The sequence below is a fragment of the Thamnophis sirtalis genome, unplaced genomic scaffold (assembly GCF_051295495.1).
Source record: "Thamnophis sirtalis isolate CommonGarterSnake01/CBP01778 unplaced genomic scaffold, rThaSir2_p1.2 scaffold_2, whole genome shotgun sequence".
In the NCBI taxonomy this organism is placed as follows: domain Eukaryota; kingdom Metazoa; phylum Chordata; class Lepidosauria; order Squamata; family Natricidae; genus Thamnophis; species Thamnophis sirtalis.
The window spans coordinates 82,602,736-82,628,931 of NW_028261382.1; the positions used below are offsets into that span (position 1 = coordinate 82,602,736).

General features: G+C 39.4%; 2 protein-coding genes across 3 annotated transcripts; one reads left to right on the plus strand and one right to left on the minus strand.

The window, feature by feature from the left end:
- Positions 1–163: 163 nt before the first annotated feature.
- Positions 164–14,325, minus strand: BAG4 (BAG cochaperone 4). 2 transcript variants are annotated; one of them, XM_014064714.2, is made up of 5 exons: positions 14,127–14,325; positions 10,299–10,400; positions 9,233–9,487; positions 8,366–8,608; positions 164–6,973 (listed from the first exon to the last, which is right to left on the minus strand). In XM_014064714.2, exons 1-5 carry the CDS (start codon positions 14,274–14,276, stop codon positions 6,485–6,487), a joined length of 1,239 nt encoding a protein of 412 aa, XP_013920189.2. In that variant the 5' UTR covers positions 14,277–14,325; the 3' UTR covers positions 164–6,484. The 2 variants fall into 2 exon arrangements, with proteins under 2 accessions (XP_013920189.2, XP_013920190.2); XM_014064715.2 differs by lacking the exon at positions 14,127–14,325 and adding an exon at positions 13,766–14,007.
- Positions 14,326–16,770: 2,445 nt separating this feature from the next.
- Positions 16,771–25,150, plus strand: LSM1 (LSM1 homolog, mRNA degradation associated). Its single transcript, XM_087706224.1, has 4 exons — positions 16,771–17,101; positions 18,656–18,724; positions 23,750–23,865; positions 24,620–25,150. The coding sequence occupies exons 1-4, from the start codon at positions 16,900–16,902 to the stop codon at positions 24,788–24,790; spliced, it is 558 nt and encodes a 185-aa protein (XP_087562350.1). The 5' UTR covers positions 16,771–16,899; the 3' UTR covers positions 24,791–25,150.
- Positions 25,151–26,196: the final 1,046 nt, after the last annotated feature.

Consider the following 26,196-nt stretch of genomic DNA (forward strand, 5'->3'; position numbering starts at 1 on the left):
AGCTGATGTGCATCTTTGGCATTTATATATCTTAAAGTTAAAAGTAGTAAATAACAGAAAAATGTAGAAGTTAATCATATTTATAACATGTCTAATATGTGGAAATATTGAGAGGATCCCCTTGTGGGTATAAGCAAAGTGTTGAAGATGGTCCTCCAAGATAAACCTTTGCCAGTAAGTCAAAGTTTATTTCAGTCAAAGACAAGTATAGAACAAAACAATTAACAAACTGTTTAAAAGTAAAAAGGAATGTACCAAACAAAACACAAGCTAGCAGAATAACACAGAATATTATTCTATTCATATCACTGAAAGCTACGCATAGAACTAAAAAAATTCAGAAAATACAGAAAATAAACAAACCGATATCTACCCATCCTTATTCAATATTGTTTACATTAGGTATAGTAACTGTACAGTAATATTGAGGGATGGGATTAGGCAATTTGAACGTCTTACTGGCAGCATAACAGAATTTGGCAACATAAAGAGAAGTGGAGGCCCTTAGATCAGAAAGCAGAATTAACTGTAATGGTAGATTACTGAGCTGATCTTTCTTTACCATCCATAACTTTTAGGTAAGGGTTATAAAGGATGAAAAACCCAAAATTTGCCAGCCATTTTAATAGCCTTCAGCAGTTTAACTTAACCCCTCCGTAATTTTTCTAACACTTCTGACATTAAGGTAAGGACATTGAGACAGAAATCTAAGCCACACGCCCCAGGGATGGGTTATCATTTTTTGTGACTGTGAATAAACAGTACTATCTTCCCTGGTCTTCTCTGCTGAGCCTGCATAGGTACATCTCTAAGATGAAGATACAGACTTATACACCTTAAAAGTTAAAAGCAGTAAATAACACAAAAAATATAGATGTTGATCATATTTATTGAAGAAAAAATTGCCAACAGACTGCAAACAAATATTAAAAGTGAAGAACTAATATTCCAGCCACCTTTTTGAAATTTTAACCACTATCCCATTTTCAAAGCAGTCAACATCTTCAGTGCTAATTCCAGGTGGAATCATTTCATAAGGACAATAGTAGTTGGTTTTATTCTTAATCCAATGTATACTTTATGTTGCTCTATATTTTTCAGACATGACCTTGTGAGATAGGTCTGAATGAGAAGTATCAACTAGATCAACATCACCTAGTGAGTTTTTGCGTCTAGGTGTAGAGTTGAGCCCTTCTTGTCCAGCACCATAATTACTGCGTCATGTTTACCAATCTCTAAAGGGGAATTATAATTGAAGGCAGCCTTCTTTCATCTGGTGTCCTTCAAATGTCCTTCAAAGGCATGAGCATCATTGCCCCAGCGCCCTTTTCAAAATTATGCAATGATGGTGCCTGCCAGGAACTGCAGTTCTACAGCATCTAGGTCAGATTCCCCATTCAGGTTATACAAATATATATTTCTGGACCACAATTCTATGGAAACATCCCCAGGGTGCTAGGCTCCGCGTGCAATGCCACATTTTGTCATTCAACAGCATTAGTGTCCAAAGGATTCACAGCATGGCTTTTAACCAAGAATATGTTCACTTCTTATGCAGGTTAATTGAATGGCAAGAACAGTGAGCAATGGTGTTAGGGAAAACACCTTGTGTCAATTCTCCTCACACCTCCAGATAAGGCATGGTGTATGAAGTAGAAACAGCAGCTTCCACTTGCTGCAGCCTGGAGACATATAGCTACACCTTCATAAGATGGGTGTAAATTCATGGGCTTAGATTTGATGCAGTAAGTGCCCTTCAGGCTTTATAAAGCTAAAGATCAGCAACCAATGAATGAATAGATGGCCTTTTCACTACACTACCACATTGCATTACTGTTAGGATGTTATATATACGGATAGTCCTCGACCTACGACCACAATAGACACCAACATTTCTGTGGCTAAGTGAATCATTTGTTAAGTGAACTTGCCCCATGCTTCAACCTTTCTTGCCACATCGAATCACTGCAGTTGTTTAAGTTAGTAACACAGTTGTTAAATCAATTTGGTTCCCCCACTGACTTTGCTTAAAAGGCCGCAAAAGATGATCACATGATCCCAGGACACTGCAACTGTCATATGAATCGGTTGCGAAGCATCCAAATTTTGATCATGTGACCATGATGTTGCAGCGGTCATAGGTTTGAAAAACAGTCATAAGTTGCTTTTTTCAGTGTTGCTGTAAGTTTGAACGGTCACTAAATGAACTGTTGTAAGTCGAGGACCATCTCTATAAAGTTATGACTCCTAAAACAAAACTCTGTTTCATATAATACATTTATTCAGGAAGCAGTATGGAAATGGTTTGACATCCCAAATTACCCTGCTGTATTGGTATTCTGTGGCAATTTCCATTCCAATGAACCAGCCTAGCCTTGGGCCGATACATCCACTATAACGTAACTAGTAAATAAATGCTAATCTTATAACGTAATCCAAAGTGCAGCCATTCCCTTACAGGTATAGAAAAGTCTTAGTTTACTACTGTACCATAATGGAACAGGAACGTCCATTAATATATACATTAAATAAGCTGTGCCCAATTGTATGACCATTTTTGTTGTGGTTGATCCCACAGTCCTTAAGCAAATTCAGCTTCCTCCACTGACTACTTGTCAGAAGCATGCTAAGAAGGTTGCAAATGCCGATTATGTCACCCTAGGACACTGCAACGGTGATAAATACCTGCCAAAGCCTCTGAATTGCCCAGCCTCCGAATTTTTATTACGTGGCCATGCAACACTGAAATGGTCTAAAGTGCAAAGACTGGTCATAAGTCACTTTTTATCAGTGCAGTCGTAAATTTGAACAGTTGTTAAATGAATAATTGCAAGTCGAGAGCTATCTGTATTAAATATGCTAAAGCACATCAATTACAAACCAGGTTTTTGCATTGTCTTGTTAGTGAGAGGAAGAAAAAGCTAATCAGAGAACCAAACTTCAGCAATTATAGATGGTCCTTTCATATGACAATTTAATCACATTTTTTACTACATTTCTCAATACTGTGTAATAGCTGTATGCAAACATTACCTGGGAAGCTATTGAAATATCCTGAAGCTGTTATTAACAGAAAACTAAACTGCACAGCCCAATTAATGTTGTACATACATATCAGATGATACTTTCTTCCAAATAGATTGTACTATAAATTCTTAGATGTCTCCACTACCTCCCCAAACACAACAAGCCACTCTTAAAAATTATATTGGTTAAACTGCCAACTGGCAAAGGACATTTGTATGGATTGATCCTTGTGCCAGAGGGAGATCACCGAAAACAATAAAACAAGATGTTTGTAATCAAGGTAATCACGTCATTGAGCAAATTCCATATGATAAGACACATTTTGCTAGCTAAAACACTGCACAAATAAACGATAATTTGGTAGCATTACATGGACTCTTTGATAGGGATTAAGAATGGCAGTAAATGAGAATACATTGTCTTAAAAATGGAAGGTATAAGATATGTGTTCCACTTAACTCTACCAAACACAAAGAAGGGAAAGAGATCAGGAAGTCTACCTTGGCCTTCTTTAGTTTCATTTCTGAGCATTTGACATTGTTTAAAAACAGATATGATTAAACTTTACAAGTTTACAAGTTTATTCAAGACAGTTCATTATTGTAGTAGGAAGATAAAAGTTCAATTTCCTTCAGACAGTATGCAACAGCAAAGTGATGCAAGATATGAAACATACAGTACTTATTTATCATCTCTACTGTTTCTGTCATTGAAGTCCAGGAGGGAAGGGCTATCTCAGTGGGCAAGAAGGCAGTGGAGCTTGGAATAACTGGTAGGAAGGTATTCACAGAATATATCTATAGTTATGCAAATAGTCATTGTAGTCTGGCAAGTTTCTGTCTTTAGGCAAACAACAATAAAGAAGCTGCTCAGAAATAAGTCCATGTCATTCTTGTTTTGTGCGACCTGACATCAATCTTGCCAGACGAATGCTACTATCTGCATAGCTATAGATATACCCTGAACTGTTTAGGAGGTCTGTCCTTGCTCTTTTCCTGCCTGTCACACATTCTGCTGTCTTCCTGCCCTCTATGAAGCAGCCTCTCCCTCCTGAGACTCCAGACTACATTCAACCACACTTCCCTAATTTATCCCAACAATGTTATTAGGCAGATTCAAGCTGAAAGAAAATACCAGGTTCCAAACTACTTGGTGAGATTATTCTTCTTCCTGGTCCCACATTGTGGGATTTCTTTAGTAAAATATGCAAACGAAGTAACATTGTAACCTTAAATCAATCACAGTTCTCCCATCTCTTATTTTATATTGTTTTCCCACTTGTCTTTTAGTTTCACATGAAAGCCTGCGCTTGGCTCTAGAAATGATGCAAATAATTACAGAACAAAATTTAACTGGAATTTCTTTGATAAGTTGAGAACAAGAAGAAACCTAACTGCAACTATCACTTGAATTAAGTGAGGTGTGCTTTTTGTTCTCCTTATGCAACAGAAAGGCTTTCCACAGTCAGTAAATAATAGTTTTTCTTTAAAAAAAGTAAAAATGTGAAAACTGAACATGATTTTTCTGTGAATGTTTCTTTCTTATGTGGAGAAACTATGCTGTATTCTTAAGATACCGAGAACATGTGGCTTTCTTATCCAATACTTTAACAAAAGAATTGTTACACAAATAGATTTAATTTGGCTGATCTGTTCTTTTATTCGTTGCCAAATTATATTATCTTTATGGTGTATTCCTATCCTGGTTTTATAGTTTATAAAGGCTTCAGATTTATAGCAGAAAAAGGCCATGCAATTTTTTTTTAAACTATCAGCTAATATAATGTTTGGGAGTTTGCGTTCATTGGACACATATGGCAACAAACAGTATCAACTGGGCTTTTAAAATTTAAGGAAGGAAAGTCAATAGCTAATGTTACAGCCAAGTCATATATTTTTCTTGCTATTGATATTGAGAGCACTTGGGCACAAGAAACTAGGAACTACAATACCATATTTAAGATGTGTTTTTCTGTATCATTATGTACAACTGTCTTTTATTTAAAGTAGCCACACCCTGCTTGTCAGGCCTGCAGTTATATTCCTTTTTAGGATCTTTGGTCTGCCACACACTCTATTTCATTATGCTGTTTCATTAGAGTAGTATTGGGAGGGGGAATAGAAAGGAGTAGAATTGTGGAATGTGTTATCATTCCTTTCAAGGTCATCTTTTGTCTCCGCACCTCTGCATCTGACCGGGTGGAAATGCCAGCGTGGGCGAAGAAGATTGGACCATGTGATGGATTTATGGGTGTGGGGATAAGATCATGAACTTTCAACTGGGTGGAATCCCAGGAAGCTTTTAGATTTGGGATTTCAGTGTTTGTTGCCAACATGTCTGTCTTATTAAATTGGAACTTTAAGGATAGCTGTGCCTTGGACTCTGATTTAATTCTGCATGATATTTGGAACACTGACACTGCTTTTCAACCAGAAAGACTTCCAAAGTGTTATACAAGTCTTTTATATATTGTATGAAGTTCTCACTAAAATACTTCTAATATTTATTTTATTATTTTAGCTATTAGTGTTCTTCTTTAAAAACTCTTACAATAAATACCTGTTTTTAAAACAATAAAATATGTATTTCTTGCCTTTTTGAACCAGGGACCCATGGTGAAGAGCTGATGATACAAGGTTGTAGCCTTACCTGACCTCCACAGGTATGGGAACTGATTATTTCAAATCAGCTATAACAGATTAAACCAAAACATAAGCAATTGTAAAATATAAAGTCTATATCACAACTAAGCATTTATCACCAAATTCTCCTGGCCCAAATCCTCATAATCAGTTCATTAGTTGAAAGTTCCAGCAATTCATGCATCATCTAGGATCCTTCTTATCCTATCGGTTTTTAAAAAAAACAAAAACAAATGTGGATTATATTTGCATAAGGGATGAGGGAGAAATAACATGAAAAATGCCTGGGTTTTGGTTGCCCTAGTGATACATGGCTTATCAGCATGGTTGCACTTGAACATATTATATCCCAAAAGATATTACACAATTTATATGACAAACAGGAAGAATCTATAAATAATGCACAGAAAAAGTAGCTAAAGAGCCTTAAGTCATGGCTTTACTGATGCTGCATTGCAACTTAAAGATTTCTTTTTCTATGTTTCAAATACGACAAGTAACTTGCTGAAATCCTTGATGGTCCAGGAGATTTTCTGAGATGTAAATCCCAGTCTCTTTTTCTCAAATGATTTCTCTCTTGTAGCTGGTAAAACTATGCAACAAAACCCTTAAAACAACAAGGGCTAGTATTTCGTCCCTTCTTACTCATTGAGTGGGATGATCACCATACTAAATTCTAAATCTGACCCATTTGTTAAATCAGATCAAACTTACCATGCTTGTTTTTCTAAAGTCAAAATGCACATCTCCACTTATTGCTTTGGAGGTCAAGAGAAAAGCCAGAGACCTGTAATAATTTCAGACTGTCATTCACATTAAAGGCCCTTCCTTTCCAGTTCTTCCAGTACAGCTTGGACTCTATGAACTGCCTCTTTCCTTGCCTGGCGAACATTGTCCTGACCACCTGTCTCTACAGAGTCCAGTTCCAATAACTTCTTGGTCAGCATTTCTTCCAGCAACCAGTAGTCCTTGTCTGTCTTTTTACCTACAAATTCATCAACTTCTTCTTCCAACAGTTCAATTCCCTCCATAACCTGTGCGATCTTCTGTATTTCAGGCTGCACATTAGTTGGAGACTGTACGTTTATTTTAGTAGCCGATCCACTGCTAATCACAGATGGTTTCTTATGTACATTATCATACAGCTGGGGCTGTGCACTATACTGCACTTTGGGGTTGGAAGCAGATGGCTTAACATCAAGCTGTGCTGGATTGCAGTCATTCGTGGTCCCAGAAGGCAAACTATTGTCTTCAGGAAGATAACCATGTTGGTTAATCCCTTGATCCATTTGGCTAAAGGAGTCCTAAAGCAGAAAAAAAGCAATTTCAACAACTCTATCAATTCCATTTCCCCCCATCCTGTTTCGAAAAGGATCCCTAGGTGGCCAATATTGCCAGCCTGCCTCTCTGCATATTTGTAACATCTGCATTCTCAAGATCTCAGTGCAAAAAGGCTGTAGTACTGAAGGCCACTATGGATAGGACCTGAACTTTGAACCTGTCAGAATGACATCACAATGTGCCATGATCCAATAACCTAAAACCTAGGTGACCTTCTCATGGGTTCAATAGCATAGTAAGCAGTTTCCCCAAAAACAAGAATGTAAGAGCTCACCAGACTAAGTGCTTCCTCCCTCACATACATAAAAAACTGTCAACTGGAAATAGCAACGAAACTGTAGATGACAGCTACTACATTGAAGACTTATAAGTTTTAAATCTATCAACGATGAACATCAGCAATTACTTTTCCTATTAGGTTTCTTTTTAAAACTTTATTATTTTATTGTTACCAATTTCTGCAATATCAAAGCATTTCAACTATGACCGAAGAAGATTTCTCCAGTATTCTACCAAAATGCTCTTGGCAAAATGTTTCTATATCAATACTTATTGAATATTAATCACCTTGTTTTTTTAAATAGTTATTTGCCTCTGCAATTTTGCATTTATACAAATCTCCTCTAGATGCACTATAATACTACTCCATTTTTTAAAACATTTAAAGCCTGGATCTGCACATTTCTTATTAAATCAGATTTCACATAGTACAAGTAATATAAATCCATACTTTGTTTCTCAGATGAGAGCTGAAAATAAATCAGCATAGATTTTTATTTTTAATAAGTTTTGCCTTAACTCTATCTAGTCCTTTACACTCCAAATACTTTCAGATATTTTTATATTAATTTCCTACCTTACATTAGTGAGTTTGTTAGTATAGAAAGACTCACAGTATGTATTTGAAAAGGTTTATATCACTTTTTGTATCTGTTTGTCTTAATTTTTCTCGGCTGGGCTTTTTCATTGCAAGTTAGAGACACTTTGACAAGTTTATTTTAAATTAAATTACTAAATAATTTATTTTGGCTCATTGTTAGTGTTTTCAACCAGTTTCAATTGTATCAGACTTTCCTTTTTAAAAGCCCAAAGGAGGGAGAGGCAGGGGGGGGGGGGGGAGACAGAGTTTGTGTTGTCCACTATCCCACGTAGTACTGCAAATTGTATGTTCTCATTTGTTTAGCTCTTTACAAATTAGCATTAGCAAAACTAGAAGCACAATTATAAGCAAGGACAGCACAATTTAAAATAATAGAAACTATGGTATTTGAAGACACAACCCTAGATTGTCAGCATATTCTTTAATATTTTGCATTAAAGGATAAGTGAACTCCTTGTGCATTTCAAAGACATACCTTTGGATTGTTATTTGGGGGATGTAGAGTAGACGCATCACTGCTAGGCCAAGATCCTGCAACATACTGATTCCCTTGCCCTGCTGGGGGAGGGGGCCAACCATAGGGAGACTGCATTCCATAAACGCCAGGTGTTTGCCAAGTGGCATCCCGGAGACCTGGTTGAGGAGGGGGCGGCCTCTGCTGTGGAATGTTAGGACTGCAATCTCCATACGGATAGGGTGGAAGTGGAAAGGCTGGGCCCTGCAAGAAAAGGGGGATACAGATATACATTTCTTTAATCACCCAGGAAAACTCATCACTTAAATAACATTAAAAGTCATTTCTAGTAGCAGTGTTTCCATGACACTAATTAATACTTTAATACAAAAACAACATTCCCGTTATCTGTTCATGCTTCAAAAGGCTGGGCCCTTTTCTGATGGGCACATCTGATTATGGTCCATCCATGCGGGATGTAATACAGCTGAGTAAGCAATGGTTTGCCCTCCCCCATTTCCTTATTCTCATAATCAGGACACATGCTGGCACTTTAGAGTAGATGCTCCACAATATCCTGGGTGCTTTCTCCTTCTTTCAGTATTTGAATGCTCCTTTTCATTTATTGTCTCTACATCTGAAGAAAGAAGGGCAGCAATTGAAACAGACAAAATAATATGGCTTAGAAACCAGGAGACAAGTGCCAGGCCTCCCTTAGGCATGTAAGCCAGATGGGTGACATGGTGCCAGTCGCTCTTTACAGCCCAGCCCACCATATAGGTTTGTTGCTAGGGTGAGACTAGGAGGCAGGACAATTAGGTACGTTTGTTGTCTTAAGATGACCAAATATGTAGACACACACAATGATGATTCATATCAGATATTTACTTGTGGAGGGGTGTAACCTGCTACCTGCCTCCTCATCATGGAACCTTCGGCTGGACAGTCTGGAGGGGGGTAATTCCAGTTTGATGCTGATGATGGAGTTCTATATATGCTAGAAGACTCTGTGGAGTAAGTGGCAGGAGGGTGCTCTGAAGAATAGTATGTGTTTGACTGTGGGAGACTGGGATATGGCGGTCCTGCCCCAGGAGCTGGGTATGAAGGTCCATAGACACCATTTGTGTAGGAAGAATCAATTCCCTAGAGGACAAAAAGAAAAGCTATTTGAAACAACTTGCCTAGCTTAAAGACAATAATTAATTAGGCTATCAGTGCCTTATTCAAAGACAGTTCCAGAATTATTTGCTTAAGCAGCCCCAGTAAACAGAATGACATCTATTAAGATTTTTTGGATCTTACAACTTTTAGTTACGGACAATATAGAATATTGCTTGTAAAAATGCTAAGAAGTAAACAAAAAGACCAGAACATATCCACGCCAGCAACCAACACCTAGATAAGCAGAGATTAACATCAGACAAACAATCAAGCAGAAAACAATACCCTAATCAAAAAATTATCAAGGAGAAAACCACACCCCCACTTTGCAAGAAGAGAAGCTATTATATATAAACAGAGCAAATCCTGCACTGATGTTACTATTTAGGTAATGAAATGTTTGCAAGCAAGCAACCAAGCTCAGAAAGTACCAAGAACACAGTAGCAAAAGCCGCAGTTCTATTTATTACTGTCATTACAGTTTGATTGTTTCTGGTAACAATAAAACAAACTGACCCAGCTGAGAAGATACTAAAATCACTGATACTTCTATATAAAAGAAACTATTTGCATAGAACTAGAAGTCTTGTGAACAGTGATGACAGGCTAATAAACAATTTGAGACAGATTTTACAAACCATCATTTAGGGCAAAATTTCAGGTCTTAAGTTTTTCACCCAGGTGACACCTAATTTTTTTCCCAAAATGATATCAACTCTCAAACCAGAAGCTTAATTATTCTATAAGAAGCCATGTCCAGACAAAATACAGTACATTATTCCTATTACTTTACCTGGCCTTGAAGCTCTGTTCCAACAGGATATGGATTTGAATAGGAAGCTCTTGGAGATGAATTCCAGTAATTGGGGGCATACCCGGGATAAGGAGGCTGTTCCTATAGGAAGAAACAATACATTTAATTTCTGCAAGCAATTAGATTCACACCTGGAATATTTATAGAATAGTATATAGCTAACTTTTGCATTAAAACTGAATGTCAGACCATCAGTAGGAAGTTCAACAGAATGTTGCTGGAAAATCTTGTTAATCCATGGCTACCAAGCTAAATTCAGCAGTCTGCTTATAGCAACAAGTGTGACTTCAGTTGTAAGAAGATCCTTATAGCAGAGAAGCCTCTAAAACAGTGTTTCTCAACCTTGACAACTTTAAGTCCTGTGGACTTCAACTCTCAGAATCCCCCAGTTGGCTGGGGAATTCTGGGAGTTGAAGTCCACAGGACTTAAAGTCACCAAGGTTGAGAAACACTGCTCTAAAAAATAATGGCTTGACTCTTGGTGACTGTGTGGGAGTACTGGTACAGCTTTCTTGGCTACAGTATAGAAAAGGTTTGCCTCTAGTTTCATCCAATATGTTTTTCAACTTCATAGGGTAGTTTTCAACCATTGAATTCCAGAGTTCCAGCCAAATTGAATGAGACACAAAACTGAGCTCCAACACAATCCACTAGGTGCTACTATGTGCTTTAGCAATGCTAATAAATGCATAACTTAAGTATGACTTCATTTGAGTAAACATAAAACAGTTTAATACACACACACACTTGTTTTCCAAAGATAAGACCTTTCTTATGTAATTTTTTGCTCCCAAAGATGCATTAGAGCTTATTTTCAGGGAAACAAGATAATCAGGGTGATCAGCCCAGCTGGGCACGCCACCCACACTCTGCCACCCACACTCTGGGGCTGCGCAGAGAAGGCACAGAGCAAAAGGCAGGCGATCCCAATGTGCTGTGTGGGCAAGCCAAGAGATGCAAAGATGAGCCTTCCTTGGCTACCCCAGTCCAGCGCCACTTGGCTTTCCTGTGGCCCATCTAGCTTGTCTGTATCCCCTGCCTTCCCACCTCTGCTTCCACCTGCTGCTTGCACAGGTACTCAACTCAGCTGTGCTATGCGGGCTGAGGCTACTATCAGTTACTTTCGGCCTGCACACACTCACCACCTCTTATGCTGGCCATGCCCACCCCCTCACTAGGGCTTATTTTTGGGATAGGGTTTATATTAGGCACATTTGTAAAAAACAGATTGGGGCTTATTTTCAGGGAAACAGTGGGTGGTGTGTGTGTGTGTGTGTGTGTGTGTGTGTTTCAAGTGATGACTGGCAAACAGTCAAGAGTCTTGTTTTATTGATGATACATTAAGACTCATAACCACTCGCAAAAATAGGATGAGCACTTTGTAGAAAACTTCCAGTCTTTTCAAGGTCATATCAGGAAATGGAAAGAGCAGGACCTTCCTTTTTCATAATGCAACATCATTTATATTTATATGACCACACAGCTATGATTAACAACAAATCTTACCTGCAAAAATCAAATCCTGGGAGGGGGGTGGATAAGAGAATCAAAGAGCAGGTGAATGAAGTATTTTCCTCAACAGTACTTCCAGTATTACATTTCTGAAATGCTTTACAACGCCTTAAAGCTTAGCTCATTTGTTCGGTGATCATTACAATACACAAAGAATTGGCTAGATACCACATTCATGGAAGGATATTATAATAATCTGATAGGAATGATATGGAAATTGTGGCTATATAGCAATGGTTTCTTCCAAGCAATGATTAGAAAATGTGTAATCTTCAAGTGATAAAAGCTATGAATAATGAACACATCAGAATAACCAATATGTATCCCAACAATACCTAAACACAAGCTTAAAGTGTTTAGGCATACCCCAAAGTACAGTAATCTAAAATTTAAGATTCAAATAACTCTCTCATACTATATCTTTGATTTTATTTCAATTATATAACAGTGAGTCAGATAATACTAAATCCTCTAAAAAAAATCTTTCTGGCATCTGAAAGACCAACCAAATTACCACTGCATAAACTCTTGTGGATCTCCATTTACTCTTATAGATGTTGAGATTGAGCTGTATATTTTTTGAAATGGAAGAGTTAATATGCTGCTCGAAATATCAAGAATTATAAGTACATACAGAAAGATTATAAAAATACCATCCTCCTTTCCTCAAGGAAAACTGTCTCAGGTACTATCCATTTTTCTTAAACCAATACAATTTCCACCTTATATTTTATGAGATTTCTTAATGAATTGTTTAAACTTAGATATTTTGGACTGCTAATCTTTAACCATCAGTAGTAAATATCTGTCTTTCAGGACCTATTTCACTGATTGAGCTATTAATTTAAGTGGTGACAAAACACAATTTGAAATAATTGTTTTTACATTTTTAATATCTGCTGGTATTTGTGATGCACTAAAATAACATTATTAGTAAGCCTATGTATGTTTAATTTAATAATCGCCTGGGCAACACCTTTCCTTTTACACTTACAGACTTACCATTTACTGAAGGGCTGCCAGGAGTGACTAATAAAAAGCAGGCTTAATCTTAAATCTCTCTTCAGCAAACTAATTAAAAAATGTGCCTGATACTCTTATTCATAGCCCATCAAACTATCCAAGAATGTATAGAATGCAAGTATAAATAGTTTGTCATCTGTCCTCAATATGGTTTAACTGGAGGCATACAATTTTACTGTAGTTATTTCTTAAAATTCCAAAGACTAAAATGTTTTTCAAGAACTGAAAGTGAATAATAAAACAAAATATAATGTGAGTTTTAAAACACATTTATTTCTATTCCAACATTAAAATAAGATGTCAAGAATTATAGTAATAACATTGTATTGCTCTAGTTTCACTAGTTTCACTAACTGATGCTTAAGGCTATCTCATCTCTAATAGTCTAAATTTTGTAGAACAAGCCTCCTCTTCACAATGCCAGTTATTTGCACTAAAACTAATCTCCACAAGAAATAGAAATTCGGAACATACCCGTATACATGCTCTTTAAGAATTTTCTAAGTGTTAAATTATATTAGATGAGTGGTCACAGTTTAGATTTAGGATTTCTTTGTTGTTCATTCAGAATCTTTATCACTCTTTTTTAAATCCTTTTGTTACAATCCCAATGTTTAAGCTGAGAAAAAGCTAGGGTAGAATAAACTAAAAATAGCTGCTTCAAAACAGCATTTTTTACACAATATTATCACACTTCCATTATGCACCCTTTTTTTAAAAAAAAAAACCTAATTGAATCTGTTAGCCAGCAAGTCTTTTTCCAATATAGGAAATAGCACCCACCAATAACATTTCCTTAGTCTCTGGGCTCCATTTTTCAAGAATTAAAGTCTATACGATTTTCCTGGGGACAGACAAGGATGAAAATTTTTAGATAGGAACAAGAAGATGACATTTCGTCCAGGACTTACCATTTTCTTAACTTCTAACCAATCCAAGGGTTTCCCTCTTCTCCTTAGCCGAGCCAAAGGAAGGTTTGGTTATGGCTCAGCTCCGGCATGCGTGCACTTGGAGGAATGCATCAGCCAGAGTGAGCTCATTAATTTAATCATTAAAACAAATAAGGAGGGGGAGGAATAAAGAGGAGACAAAACAGAACTGGCTTCGTTTCACTTCCTCCTCAGAGTAGACGCAACACACCAGAGCACGTGGTAGCACTTCGCGGGGAGGGGGAAGCGCAAAGGAGGCGCAGACGGTGGCCTGAGGGGGTCAATTACATAACATAACGCTAATAACCGGGAGAGGAAAAAATATAGGAACTGGGGCCGTTACCTGGGAGCCGCCCTGAACCGCTCTCTGCCCGCTGCCGCGGTTCTGGGCACACCTAAATGGTGCCATGCCCCACAGTGGTGGTGGAGGCTCCGGCTCAGGTCGAACTCGTTCCACTTCTGCTCCGCGTAACCTCCTCAGCGCCGCCGCCATTACGGACCCTCAATTAGTATTTATTTCCGCCCCCCCCCTTATAAACCAGTGCGCCTGCTCACCAAGCGACCAATCACAATGATCAACACACCTCTTCGGCTTCGATTGGCTGTTTACGATATTCCGGTATGTGGGGCGAGCGGTAGGGTTTTGCTCTAAAGAAATAAATGCTGCTGCTGACGTCAATAAGCGGGGACCGCTCTCCAACGTCACCGGGAAACAGCAAGTCTGATTTAGAAGAAACTTTCAATTAACTGTTAAAGCGCCAGAAAAAAGAGGAATTCGGATGTTTAGGGCCCAGATGAGAAATCCCCCCCCGCTTGTCAATTGTAATTTATTTTACATAGCAGAATTTGCCTTCAAACTTTATTTCCAGTAAAAAAGTTTATTTTTCCTTTCAAATTCATTCTTAAATATACATTCTTATAATTGCTACTTAACATTTGTCGATTCATATCATTTTCCCGCCTGTATATTTACATTTTCATACTTTATTTCCCCTCCCCCTGATTTAATAATGTGTCATCTGTTATTTGTTTTGTGCTTTGTTCCTTTCTCTATTTGTATCTTTTTTCAAGCCAATCATAAAATTGCCCCCATGTCCTGTAAATACACTGATTCCTCTTTATCCGTTATTCTCAATGTCAACCTGTTCATTTCTGCACAATCTAATATCTTCTTTATTACCTCCCCTTCCAATAGGATTTTCTCTGCTTTCCTATTTTGTGCAAATACAATTGTAGCTGCTCTTATTATTTGTGCAATCAAATATGAATCTTTACTATATTTCTCTGGCAGAATACCCAATAAAAATACCTCTGTCTTAAACTCTACAGGCTGATGTATCATTTTCTCTAACCATGTTTGTATTTTAACCCAATAGCTTTTTGCATCCCTACACGTCCACCCCATATGATAATATGTTCCTGGTAATTGGTGACATTTCCAACATTTAGCTGATTTATCCTTAAACATTTTTGCTAATCTTTCCGGTGTCATGTGCCATTTATAAAACATTTTATATAAATTCTCTTCATATGCTGTCGCCATTATCAATTTATAGTTCCTTTCCCATAGTTGTTGCCATTTTTCTAGTTCTATTGTATATCCAAAGTTTTTTGCCAATCTTATCATTGTTTCTTTAACCTCTTCTTCTAAATTTAGTAAATACCTATACAGTTTTTTAATCATTTTTTCATCCGTTCCCATGAGTATCCTATCTAGTTCTGAATCTTCCATATTAAAACCATACTCTTTTAACATCTTTTTCATATCTTGTTTGTATTTGCATTTGGTTCAAACTTTATTTCCAAAGCTGAATATTGTCATGGGTGGGAGCATAGTCTATTCCACAAATTGAATAACAAATTTGGAAGGCCAATGGAGAGTCCCTATCAAAACAAGATTGGGGACAAAACAGAAATTAAATAATATTGTACAGGCTAGTAATTGTCCAGGTACTTGAAAGAGCACTTTAAAAAGGTTATTTTTATATTACTTTCTTTTAAATAGGTTTAAAATATAAATTGTCTCTACTGTACATGTTAAGGAAAGTCAGCATGCATTCAGTTACCCGAGTTTGCAGTGGTATTTGAAGCCATTTTGACCGTTACATATATATCTGGAGGGTATAGGTTAGGAAAGTTGCATTTACAGCCAAGATTTTCTTAGTCTTAACACAATAGGACAAATGACATACAAATATTTAAATGTTTTTCACCTATTTTATCCTTAAAATGAGTAGCATACAGATACTGTTCATATCTTTACATCAGTGATAGACCAGTGTAAATAAAAATTACAAGCATTTAGCAATAATAAAATATATGATACAAATAATACCTCAAACTTAGAATTGTAAGAATGTAATATAAAATACTATTTTAAATAAGAATTCTTAGCATTCGTAATACAGTTGAAAAACTAAGAATATAAAACAAAATAGAGCCTGTTTGATGTAGTGTTAAGACACTAGGGAGTTTATAAGTTCAGGTCCCACCCAAAGCCAGTTAGATGACCTTGGGCCAGTCCCTTTCTCTCAGCCCTAGGAAGGAGACAATGGCAAACTCCTTGTGAGAAACCATGCCAAGAAAACTGAAGGGACTAGTCCAGGTAGCCACTTGGAGTAGAATAAGAGCAAAAGGACAAAATTATTGTGCAATAATAATCCAAAGTCACCCAGTGATTTTCAAGCTGAGTTAGGATCCTCCAAGCTTACATATATAATTTTGGAACTAGGGCTCATCACTTAGCACCCTAAATGATGGTTTATTGAATAAAACGCATTAGTTGGACTCCCACGTAATGCAGACCAGAATGTAGCAGGCTTCCCAAAGCAAAGCAGGTTTGCACGTGGTTTGTTGGACCCGCTGCAGCCCAAATCCCGGGGGGGTTAGGAGCTCATGAACCAGGTACCCTAAGCGAACATGGGTCTGATGCTACGGAGCCCATGGATCCAAAACGGATGGTCCAAGTTCTCGTTGACTGGCGAGCACAGCCGATCCCGTCTTTGATTGCGCTCCAGCCAACCGGGCGCGGCCGCCTCCGACCCCTCCGCCCTTCCCTGGCCGCCTATTTAAGGGTCGAGAGGCCGACGGCGCCAGACTCCCTCCTGGGAACTCCCATGCGCACCAACTCGCCGCCGGGCACGGGTCCTCTTTTGTCTCCCCGCCCCGCCGGAGCTTGTGCTTCCGGACCGGGCGGGGAGAGGCCAAGAGCAGGTTCCGCTTCTCCCAGGGCCGATGCGGGCGGCGGAGCTTCCGCTGCGTCCGGGGGAAAAATGAATTACATGCCGGGCACGGCCAGCCTCATCCAAGATATCGACAGTGAGTTGCTTGCGGGGCGCCCCGCCTTTGGCCTGGCGGGTGGTTCCTTGCAAGCGAGCCGGTCTTCTCATCCTCCTTCTCGGGTTTTGAACCAGCTTTCTTTCCACTTCTCCTCTCCTCTCAATAAATGCCTTTGCTTTAGGGAATGGCATTGCACTCCTTTAAGCGCCGCTGTTCTGCATGGCAGCAGGAGGCTGGGGTCGGGCCACGAATGCTAAGGGCGTGAAAAAAGGGGAGAGGAACCCCCCTCTTTCCCCCCCCCCAAAAAGAGAGGCACAGAGCGCTGCGTTGTGGCCGATTTCGGTTTGAAGGATTTGCGGCTGGCGAGTGTTCCGTATAATGGCAGGACTCCTCTCTCTGTTTTGGAGGGTGTGTGGCAGATCCCTTGGCACTATCTTCCTGGTTTTTCTTCTCTTGTTTTCTGCCTTGGAAGTGGCTTGTGAAGGCTTTAACTTGACTTGCTGTGGGCTTTGAGCAAGCTAATTGAAATCATTGTTAATGGGGTAAGCTACAGTTGGGGAGTTTTGCACAATGCCCTTAAGTTGTATCCCATAGTTTTAAAGCCATGGTGAATTTTTACAAAGGTGGAAGGGCTTCCTCCCTCCCTGCCTTCCTTACCTACCTACCTACCTACCTACCTACCTACCTACCTACCTACCTACCTACCTACCTACCTACCTACAGGAGACATTGAAATATCAGTCAATCCTGTTTTACATTAGTCTGATAATTTACATGATAGTTTCCTTCAGTGATACATTTTAATGGCTTTTAAAGGCAAACATCCCTCTAGTGCTGGTCAAAAGATAACCTGAACCACAAAATAGCAGGCTATATTTTTAGACTAGTATGTTGTATATGTGTGATCCATATAGTAAGTTTATGCTGCACTGCAAAAGAACCCCTGAACACTGAACTGAGTAAAACCATGGTTTATGGTGTGTTATAAGCATAAGATGCGACAGACTGTTAACACTGTAAAACCCAACATTTTAAAATGGTGTGAACTGGAGAGTTTTCAGTTGGCTTAGAGCGACTGAGGAACAAAAAAGCAAATAGCAATAGCAGTTAGACTTATATACCGCTTCATAGGGCTTTCAGCCCTCTCTAAGCGGTTTACAGAGTCAGCATATTGCCCGCAACAATCCGGGTCCTCATTCTACCCACCTCAGAAGGATGGAAGGCTGAGTCAACCTTGAGCCAGTGGGATTTGAACAGCCGAACTGCAGTCAGCTGAAGTAGCCTGCAGTGCTGCATTTAACCACTGCGCCACCTCGGCTCTAAATTCAAGCAATGAAAATCAAATCCAAACAATAAGGCTAATTGGATCCCTGCACCTCTCTGCTTTTACAGTGAATCTGATCATTCTTTATAATTTCAAATAGCAAGCCTTAAGCAAAAAGTATTTTGGTAGAAATCACGCAAAGACAAATAATAATATATTTTGGAAAGCTTATAGACTTTGAGAACTGTAGAAAAGCTGATTGAACTCTCCAGAAGGCTTGATTTTTGCAAATTAATGTGAACTTTATCTTTGTTTTCTCCCCTTTCCAGAGAAACACTTGGTCCTCCTTAGAGATGGCAGAACCCTGATTGGATATTTGCGCAGCATTGATCAGTTTGGTATGCCGAACCATTATCCTTTCATTTATGTAGCTTTTCATAGTTCTTTGTGCAGCTAATATTTTGCCAAAGCCAGGAGTTCAAAGGGAAAAATGGATTGAGGAAAAAAAAGGGGGGGGAGAGAAAAAAAAGAAAAATGTGACATTTTGTTTTGAATGTACTTAATAGCACATTGCTGAATCAGTTTGGTGTAATGGTGAAGACATCAGGAGACACTGTGTTTTAGTCCTAACCCTTAGACGCAAAGCCAGTTGGGGTTTCTTTTAGCCCTAGGAAGGAGGCATTTAGCAAACCACTTGCAAAAAATTTGCTAAGAAAAAACTGCAAGGATTTGTCAATGCAGACACCAGGCATCGAAACTGAGTCAAAGCAGAAAATATCAAGGACTTTCCTGGATTAGAATCAAAATAAATGATTGGGTTCTTGGGGTACCTTCAAAACAAGTTTGCCAGTAAATAAATCTTTATTCTGCCTTTGCTGCAGGAGTTCAAAGCAATGTACATAGAATTCATTCCTCATTTATTTTTCCCCTCTGCAATAACCCTGGAGAATTTTGCTTCATAGCCTCTGGGGAAATGCTAGGGTGCAGAAGTCATCCCAAGCTTAGTTTTCATGCAGTATGTATTGTTCTAAAGTTCTAAACTATCAGGTGATCAGAAAGATCGGTCAGAAATCTGAGTATACAACATTGATTAATACAGCACTGGATTAGTGGGAAATGGGGGAAGAGAACTGTCTTCCAATACCCATTTTTGACCGAAGGTGTGAACATCCCCAAAAATCATATCACTGGATACTCAGCAGCATTTTCGAAAGCAAGAGTGGCTTTTGAGAGGCAGTCTTTTCCCCTTTAAAATCTGTACCTGGCCTGACATTGTGGTACTGAAATTCAACTGCTTTGCCATGGAATTTGATTTTCAGCGATTAGCTGTTAATTCAGGTTTTAAATACTGTACAGGAATACATAAAAAGTCCAGTTTGCTGCTGAACTCTGCTGTACCACTACCACTAGAGGGTAGCAAATGCTACAGAAGATCAAGACTTAGGCATGCTTTTAATTGAGTTTTAGAGAGCTTCACTTGAACTTGGACAATCTGATTATAATAATCATAGAAGTAATTTCTGTTCTTAGATTAGAAGTGCATTGCTATGGGGCTGTTTATCAAGCTTGTTTTTCTTTGTGCAGATGGGAAACAGCTGTAAAAAGAAAAACGGGCTCAGAATACCAAGAACTCAACTCTGAACGACATATAATCCCTAGTATTGTATACAACTATTTTAGAGCTTAGGCTAGTTCCGGTATACTAAGAATTGAACAAAAATAACAAAGAGCCAGAATAGACCCAACTCTCAGATTTAATTCAGAAGTCTGTATTCTTTGGCAGAGGCCCAATAGGTCCTTGTCCTTTTTCTCTATTTTTAATTTTTTCTTTTCTGTAATGGAGAAAGTTGGAATGAAGTTTATATAAAGAGCCATGGGAATCTATTTGTATATCTATAAGCAGTGTAATTGTCTGGCAGCTGAATAAAATGTGACAAAATTGGGTGCAGGATGAGAAACTGCTAAAAGAAATATTGAGTTTGAAAATGGATTAGAACAAAGGGGACTGCAGAAGAAAAGGACTTCCTGTGTATCTCTGTGATATTGGTCAATGGTTGAAATGTTTTCTACTGGACCATTCTAAGCTGCTGTGGGCATAGGACTTTGTGGCACGAGAAAAACCGCGCTCGACTAAGCCGATTAAACCGCGTCGCTGACGTCATCAACAGGGCGACAACAGCGAGCGCGGAGAAAGAAGGGCGCTTTAAATAGCGCTTTGAAAGCAAGCCGATTCAACTTAAGGTAAGGGTTAGGTTTAGGGTTAGGTTTAGGGTTAGCTTTAGGGTTAGGGTTAGGTTTAGGGTTAGGTTAAGGGTTAGGGTTAGGTTTAGGGTTAGGTTAAGGGTTAGAGTTAGGTTTAGGTTTAGGGTTAGGTTAAGGGTTAGGATTAAGTTTAGGGTTAGGTTAAGGGTTAGGATTAAGTTTAGGGTTAGGTTAAGGGTTAGGTTTAGGGTTAGGTTAAGGGGTAGGTTTAGGGTTAGGTTAAGGTTTAGGGTTAGGTTTAGGATTAGGTTTAGGGGGGTTAGGTTTAGGTTTAGGAGTTAATTTTAGGTTTAGCGTTTACAGCGTGCTTCTGTCTCCGTGCTGTTGTCGCGCTGTTGATGATGTCAGCTACGCGGTTTCGTCGAGCGCGGTTTCGTCGAGCGCGGTTTTGTGGTGGAACCTAGGACTTAAGTTTCTTCCTGTGTTTATGTAAGCATCAATGGTGGGATACGGCCGAGAGGCCCCAGTACAATTGTACTGGTGCCTGCTGGGAGCACCAGGTACTGTTCCGGTATGGTGTTCTGGAGGGCCCACCCTCCTTACCTGTATTTAACCCAACCGAGCCATTTGCGCATGCACAGGGAGCGTACAGCGACTGCGCGACGCTCCGTCAAGCAACTGAAGCATCATGAGCGGATGCCTGGCCTTGACGCAACGTACTGGTTGCGACGGGATCCGGAACCCACCGCTGGTAAGCAAGCACACAAATGCAACACAGATGGAAAGCAAAAACCTACATGGAGATTCAACATATGTGTAAATTAACAGAAGAAAATGTGGATACCTCCTATGGACATTATTAGCAAAGGGCTTGGAAAGAATTTTGGAAGCCATGTTCTGTATGGTTTCCATAATTTATTATTTAATTTTTAATGGTTTGTAATCTTTATGGGGTTATATCAGAGGAACAGGACTGAAATAGTATATTGTGCCCATTTTCTGGAATGAGAATAAGCAGTGGTGTTTGTAATATTTTGATGGCTGATTTTAATATTTGGTGTATGGTCATGGAGCAGAAGTCTGAAATGTTCATTTCTCTCCAGATGTGGAATTATTAAATAATGCTTGTCTGCAAATAATCAAATCCCACTAGTGGTTGGGTAGGCATACTTATTGTTGCATTTGACCACATCCTTACAAGTAAACCTACAAATAACTGCAAGCAAGCCTGTACTGACATGCTGTGGTTTGGATTTAACACTGAAAAAATGTTTTGGGATAAGCACACATGGTACATCTGTTGGAATCTCCTTATAGAAGCTATGGGTTTTGTTTTCTGGGGCTTACACACTAGTTGTGCAAACCCAGGAAAATCACACCACGAACACTGACATGTATACTTAGTACCTTGTCCATTCTTTTACTGTCTTCATAGCTCAAATGCATTTTTCATGGCATTATATTGTACGAGCCCAGAGAAAGATGCAACTGCTTAACTGCCAACTGATCTGGAATGCATCTCCATTCCATTTTGCATAAACTTTTTTTACTTCAGATCCAATATGTACAATACAACTCCACCCCCAACCCCACCCCACCCCCGAACAATGCCTAGCATTCTACAATTTCATGCTGGCCATATAGGACAGCAAGCCCATTGCCCTACATTCAACCTGGAAGCTGGTGTTGCTAATTTGTTTGTAGGTTAGTCCATTTTGGGCTGAAAGAATGGAAAACAGTGTTCTGTCATCAGGATGTTTATTTACATGTATGGAAATCCTGCACATCGTTGGCTAGCAGATGAGTTAGAGGATAAATTTGTGTTGATGCCAGACTGAGTTTGGATTTGCATACCTCTGTGCAGAGTAGACTTCCTGTTGGAAAAATGAGGGATGTGAGCTGCTTTTGATTTTGCTATGCATATGAAATTCTGAAGAAGGGCAACTACTCAGTGAGAAAGCAGAGAAATAGACAGTTGGGATCGGCAACATTCAGTGAAACAATCACTAAGTGAAACTGCAAATGCTTATCTTCCTTCAGCTGTCCTTTCCTTTACAGACCCGAAAAGGTCCTTAAACCAGAGGCTGGTAGTAAAGTTACTTTTGCATCTTAAACATAAGCAGTTGCTAAACGATGCAGTAACTAAGCAATGACTACCTATGATATGTACTTCCTCATAGCACATCTCTCCAAAGGAACCATTCTTTGCTAAGACCTTATTTGTAAATAGCCACATTTACTTTTGTGATCCTATAATCTCCTGGTTACCAAGCCGAGAAGCTTTTATAAATGGGCTTGTTAACACCTTTAAAAAATGATGGATTGTTCTCAGATCACCAAAATTGAATGCTGGAGGTATGTACTCTTGGATTCACAAGCATATTTAATTCTGACTTAACGTGGAATGTCACTTCAGCTATTTTGTTTATGACTTAAGAGTATTGTGTGAACTGTGGATTATTTAACAAATGGTAGTTAAGGGAACTATGATTTCAAGCAATGTGCAAACACAGACACTAGCTAGTCTTTCCTAAGCTGCTTACTTTCATTTCTTTGTTTTCAGTACCTAGAATATAAGTACAATTTTTCCGGTCTACAACTGTTTACCCCAAAGGTAGGGATAATTTTTAGCCTTGTTACTGGAGAGGTGAAATCTTGAGGTGGTCCTTTCTGCCTGCAGTGCCTGTGATCTGTTCTTGAATTTGGATGTTGAAGACTCTTGAGTAATTCAGAATAAGTTGTTTAGAAGAAAACAAACAAGCTCAGAGACCAAAATGGCCCCCTAATTTCAACCCTGAGCTACAAATATTCTCCTTTATTGGCAATATAAGTTACAAATATGACAATGGTGTGTTTTTTAGGGACATACCAAAAGAAAAATGAAACACCATTATGTTTCCAAAAAAAACCTATGAAGGACATTTAGGCCATGTAAAGACATCTCATTGAGCTGTTGGATGAATAAAATAAGATGAAGATTCACTTCTTACATGTTGGAGGAAAAACAGAGGTCTCATACGTGCTAAGCAGAAATAATGCTTCCAATGCCAGACTACAAAGAAGAAATATTTGCTAATTAGTACTATTTGCTTACCTCTTTAGAACACAGTTGCACAGAAACACAAAGGTGGAACGTTGCAGCTTGTTCCTTTTACACGTGTGTTGCAGCCACACATTTCATCACTCTTTCCATCTTTGTTTCCTTCTCCCTGAACTTTCAGCAAATCTGGTTTTGCACCAAACAGTGGAGCGCATTCATGTGGGCAAAAAGTATGGTGACATCCCTCGTGGCATCTTCGTAGTCAGAGGCGAGAATGTTGTCCTCCTGGGAGAAATTGTAAGTCAGCAACTGGTTTTTCCTTTTTTTTAGTGAATTACAGGCCTCTTGGAGCAGAATTCTGAGAGTTGAAATTCTTACAGCTTAAAGTTGCAATGGTTTGAGAAACACTGCTACAACTTAATTCTGAATTGATATTAGCTGACCTAAGTCGGGATTACAGGCACGTAGGTTGATCTGTCTGGAGGCCACAAGGTTGGGGAAGGATTTTGATTTTTCTTTAGGAGTTTTTTATTCTTTAAAAGGTAAAGGTTTCCCTGTCCCGTTGTGTCCGAATCTAAAGCACGGTGCCCTTCTCTGTTTCTTGACTGAGGGAGGCAACATTGTCCCAAAGACATTTTCAGTGGTCCATTGTCCAGAATGGCTAAATGCCAAAGGAGCACAGAATACTGGAGTGGTACCTGTCTTCTTGAATTTGCATGTTTTCAAACTTCTAGGTGGACGGGGGTTTTCCCTGTTGCCCGGAGCTTGGGTGGGTCGCAAACTTGGACTGTCAGCTCTCCAGCTCAACATCTTTAACAACTGAGTAACCCCTCACCCTCCGTTTTGCTTTATTTTATTCTTTATTGTATGATAAATGGTTTCTTTTGGTGCTTTTTTTAAATTGAGAATTGTTTGATAATGTGGAATAGAACAGAGGCACTAAACATGCCTGTGCAAATCCACAGCATATGTGTGTTGTGTCTCAGAGGGAGGAAATTGCTCTTTCTTCCCAATTTCAAGCCCTGAAGTATTGATGCTTTTTCTACTGCAGGACCTGGAAAAGGAAAGTGACACCCCTTTGCAGCAAGTCTCGATAGAGGAAATCTTGGAAGTTCAACGGGTAGAGCAGCAAACGAAGCAAGAATCAGACAAGTTGAAAATGCAAGCGCTGAAGGAGCGGGGCCTCTCCATTCCAAAGGCTGATACATTAGACGAATACTAAGTATTTACCTGAACTGTCTCCCAAAGATTGAGGAGACTGTGCACTGAAGTGCCCAAGTGGTGGACAACTATTTTTTTATTATTATTATTTCAGATTCCCCCCCCCCCCCAGTGCAGAAAACAGTTGGATCACCATGACATAAACTGTAGTTCTTCCCATTTCATGAAAAATCATTTTTGAAGATTAAATATAATCCAGCATGACGACACAATTGTAAAAGAGAAGGTTGGTTTAGGACATTTTGTTTATTTTTTATTTTTTTATTACAGGGATGACTTCTGGAAGAAGTGGGGAAGTAACCCTCTCTAACCTGTAAATAAAAGGTTATTCTAAACACTGCCATAAGCCAAAGTGGAAGCACTACTGAGAATTTGTCTTTTTTCTTAGTCACCAGGGCATTTTTCTAGAGAAATGACAGGAAAACACTTTTGTCTTCTGAACTGGACTGATGGAAACTTTAAAACCCACAAATAGGAGGGAGAAAGTTTGACAGAAACATCTTGAGTTCTTGTTTGTGAAAAGTTTTTGATGGCCTCTGAGCTTGCTTGTTTGCTGGCAGATGTTTCAGTATTGAACCCAGGTAACATCCATCATTGGTGAAGATGTAACATCTGCAAACAATTATCAGTGCTACGCTTGGGTAGCACCAATAATTCTATAGTTGACCCTGAGCTACAAATATTATCTTCTGTTAGTCTTATCTGTAAAATAGCAGAATAACGAAATTGGAAGGGACCTTGGAGATCTTCTAGTCCAATCTCTGCTCAGGCAGAAAGCTCTATACCCGTGATGGTGAACGTATGGCACGCGTGCCACAGGTGGCACGGGGAGCCATTTATTAGGACACGTGAGGCGTTGCCATGTCAGCTGCAGTACGTAACTTCAGCCTTCTTTTTCGGCCGTTTTTCGTCCTCCGTAGGCTTCCCTAAAGCTGCCTGAGGGCGAAAAAACACCCAACGTGCAAACCCCAAGTTCAGGAACAGACTTCTGGTTTGCGTGATGGGCTGTTTTTCGCGCTCCATAGCCTTCAGGGAAGCCTGAAGGCTCCGGAGGGCAAAAGACAGCCATACGGACAAACCGGAAGTCATTTCCAGCTTGCCCATAGGGCCGTTTTTCGCCCTCCTGAGGCTGTGGGAAGCCTACTGAAGGCTCTGGAGGGCGAAAAACAGCCATACAGGCAACCCGGATTTCCGGTTTGTCCATAGAGCTGTTTTTTGCCCTCCGGAGCCTTCAGGGAAGCTGCCTGGGGGGCGGGGGAGGCTGGTTTCACCGTCCCCAGGCTCCTAGAAAGCCTCTGGAGCCTGGGGAGGATGAAAAAGGGGTCCCTCACAGGCCAAAAGCAGGGAGGAGGACGGGTTGTGTGTGCATCCACGCGGGGTCATGCACATAGCATTATGGGTATGGGC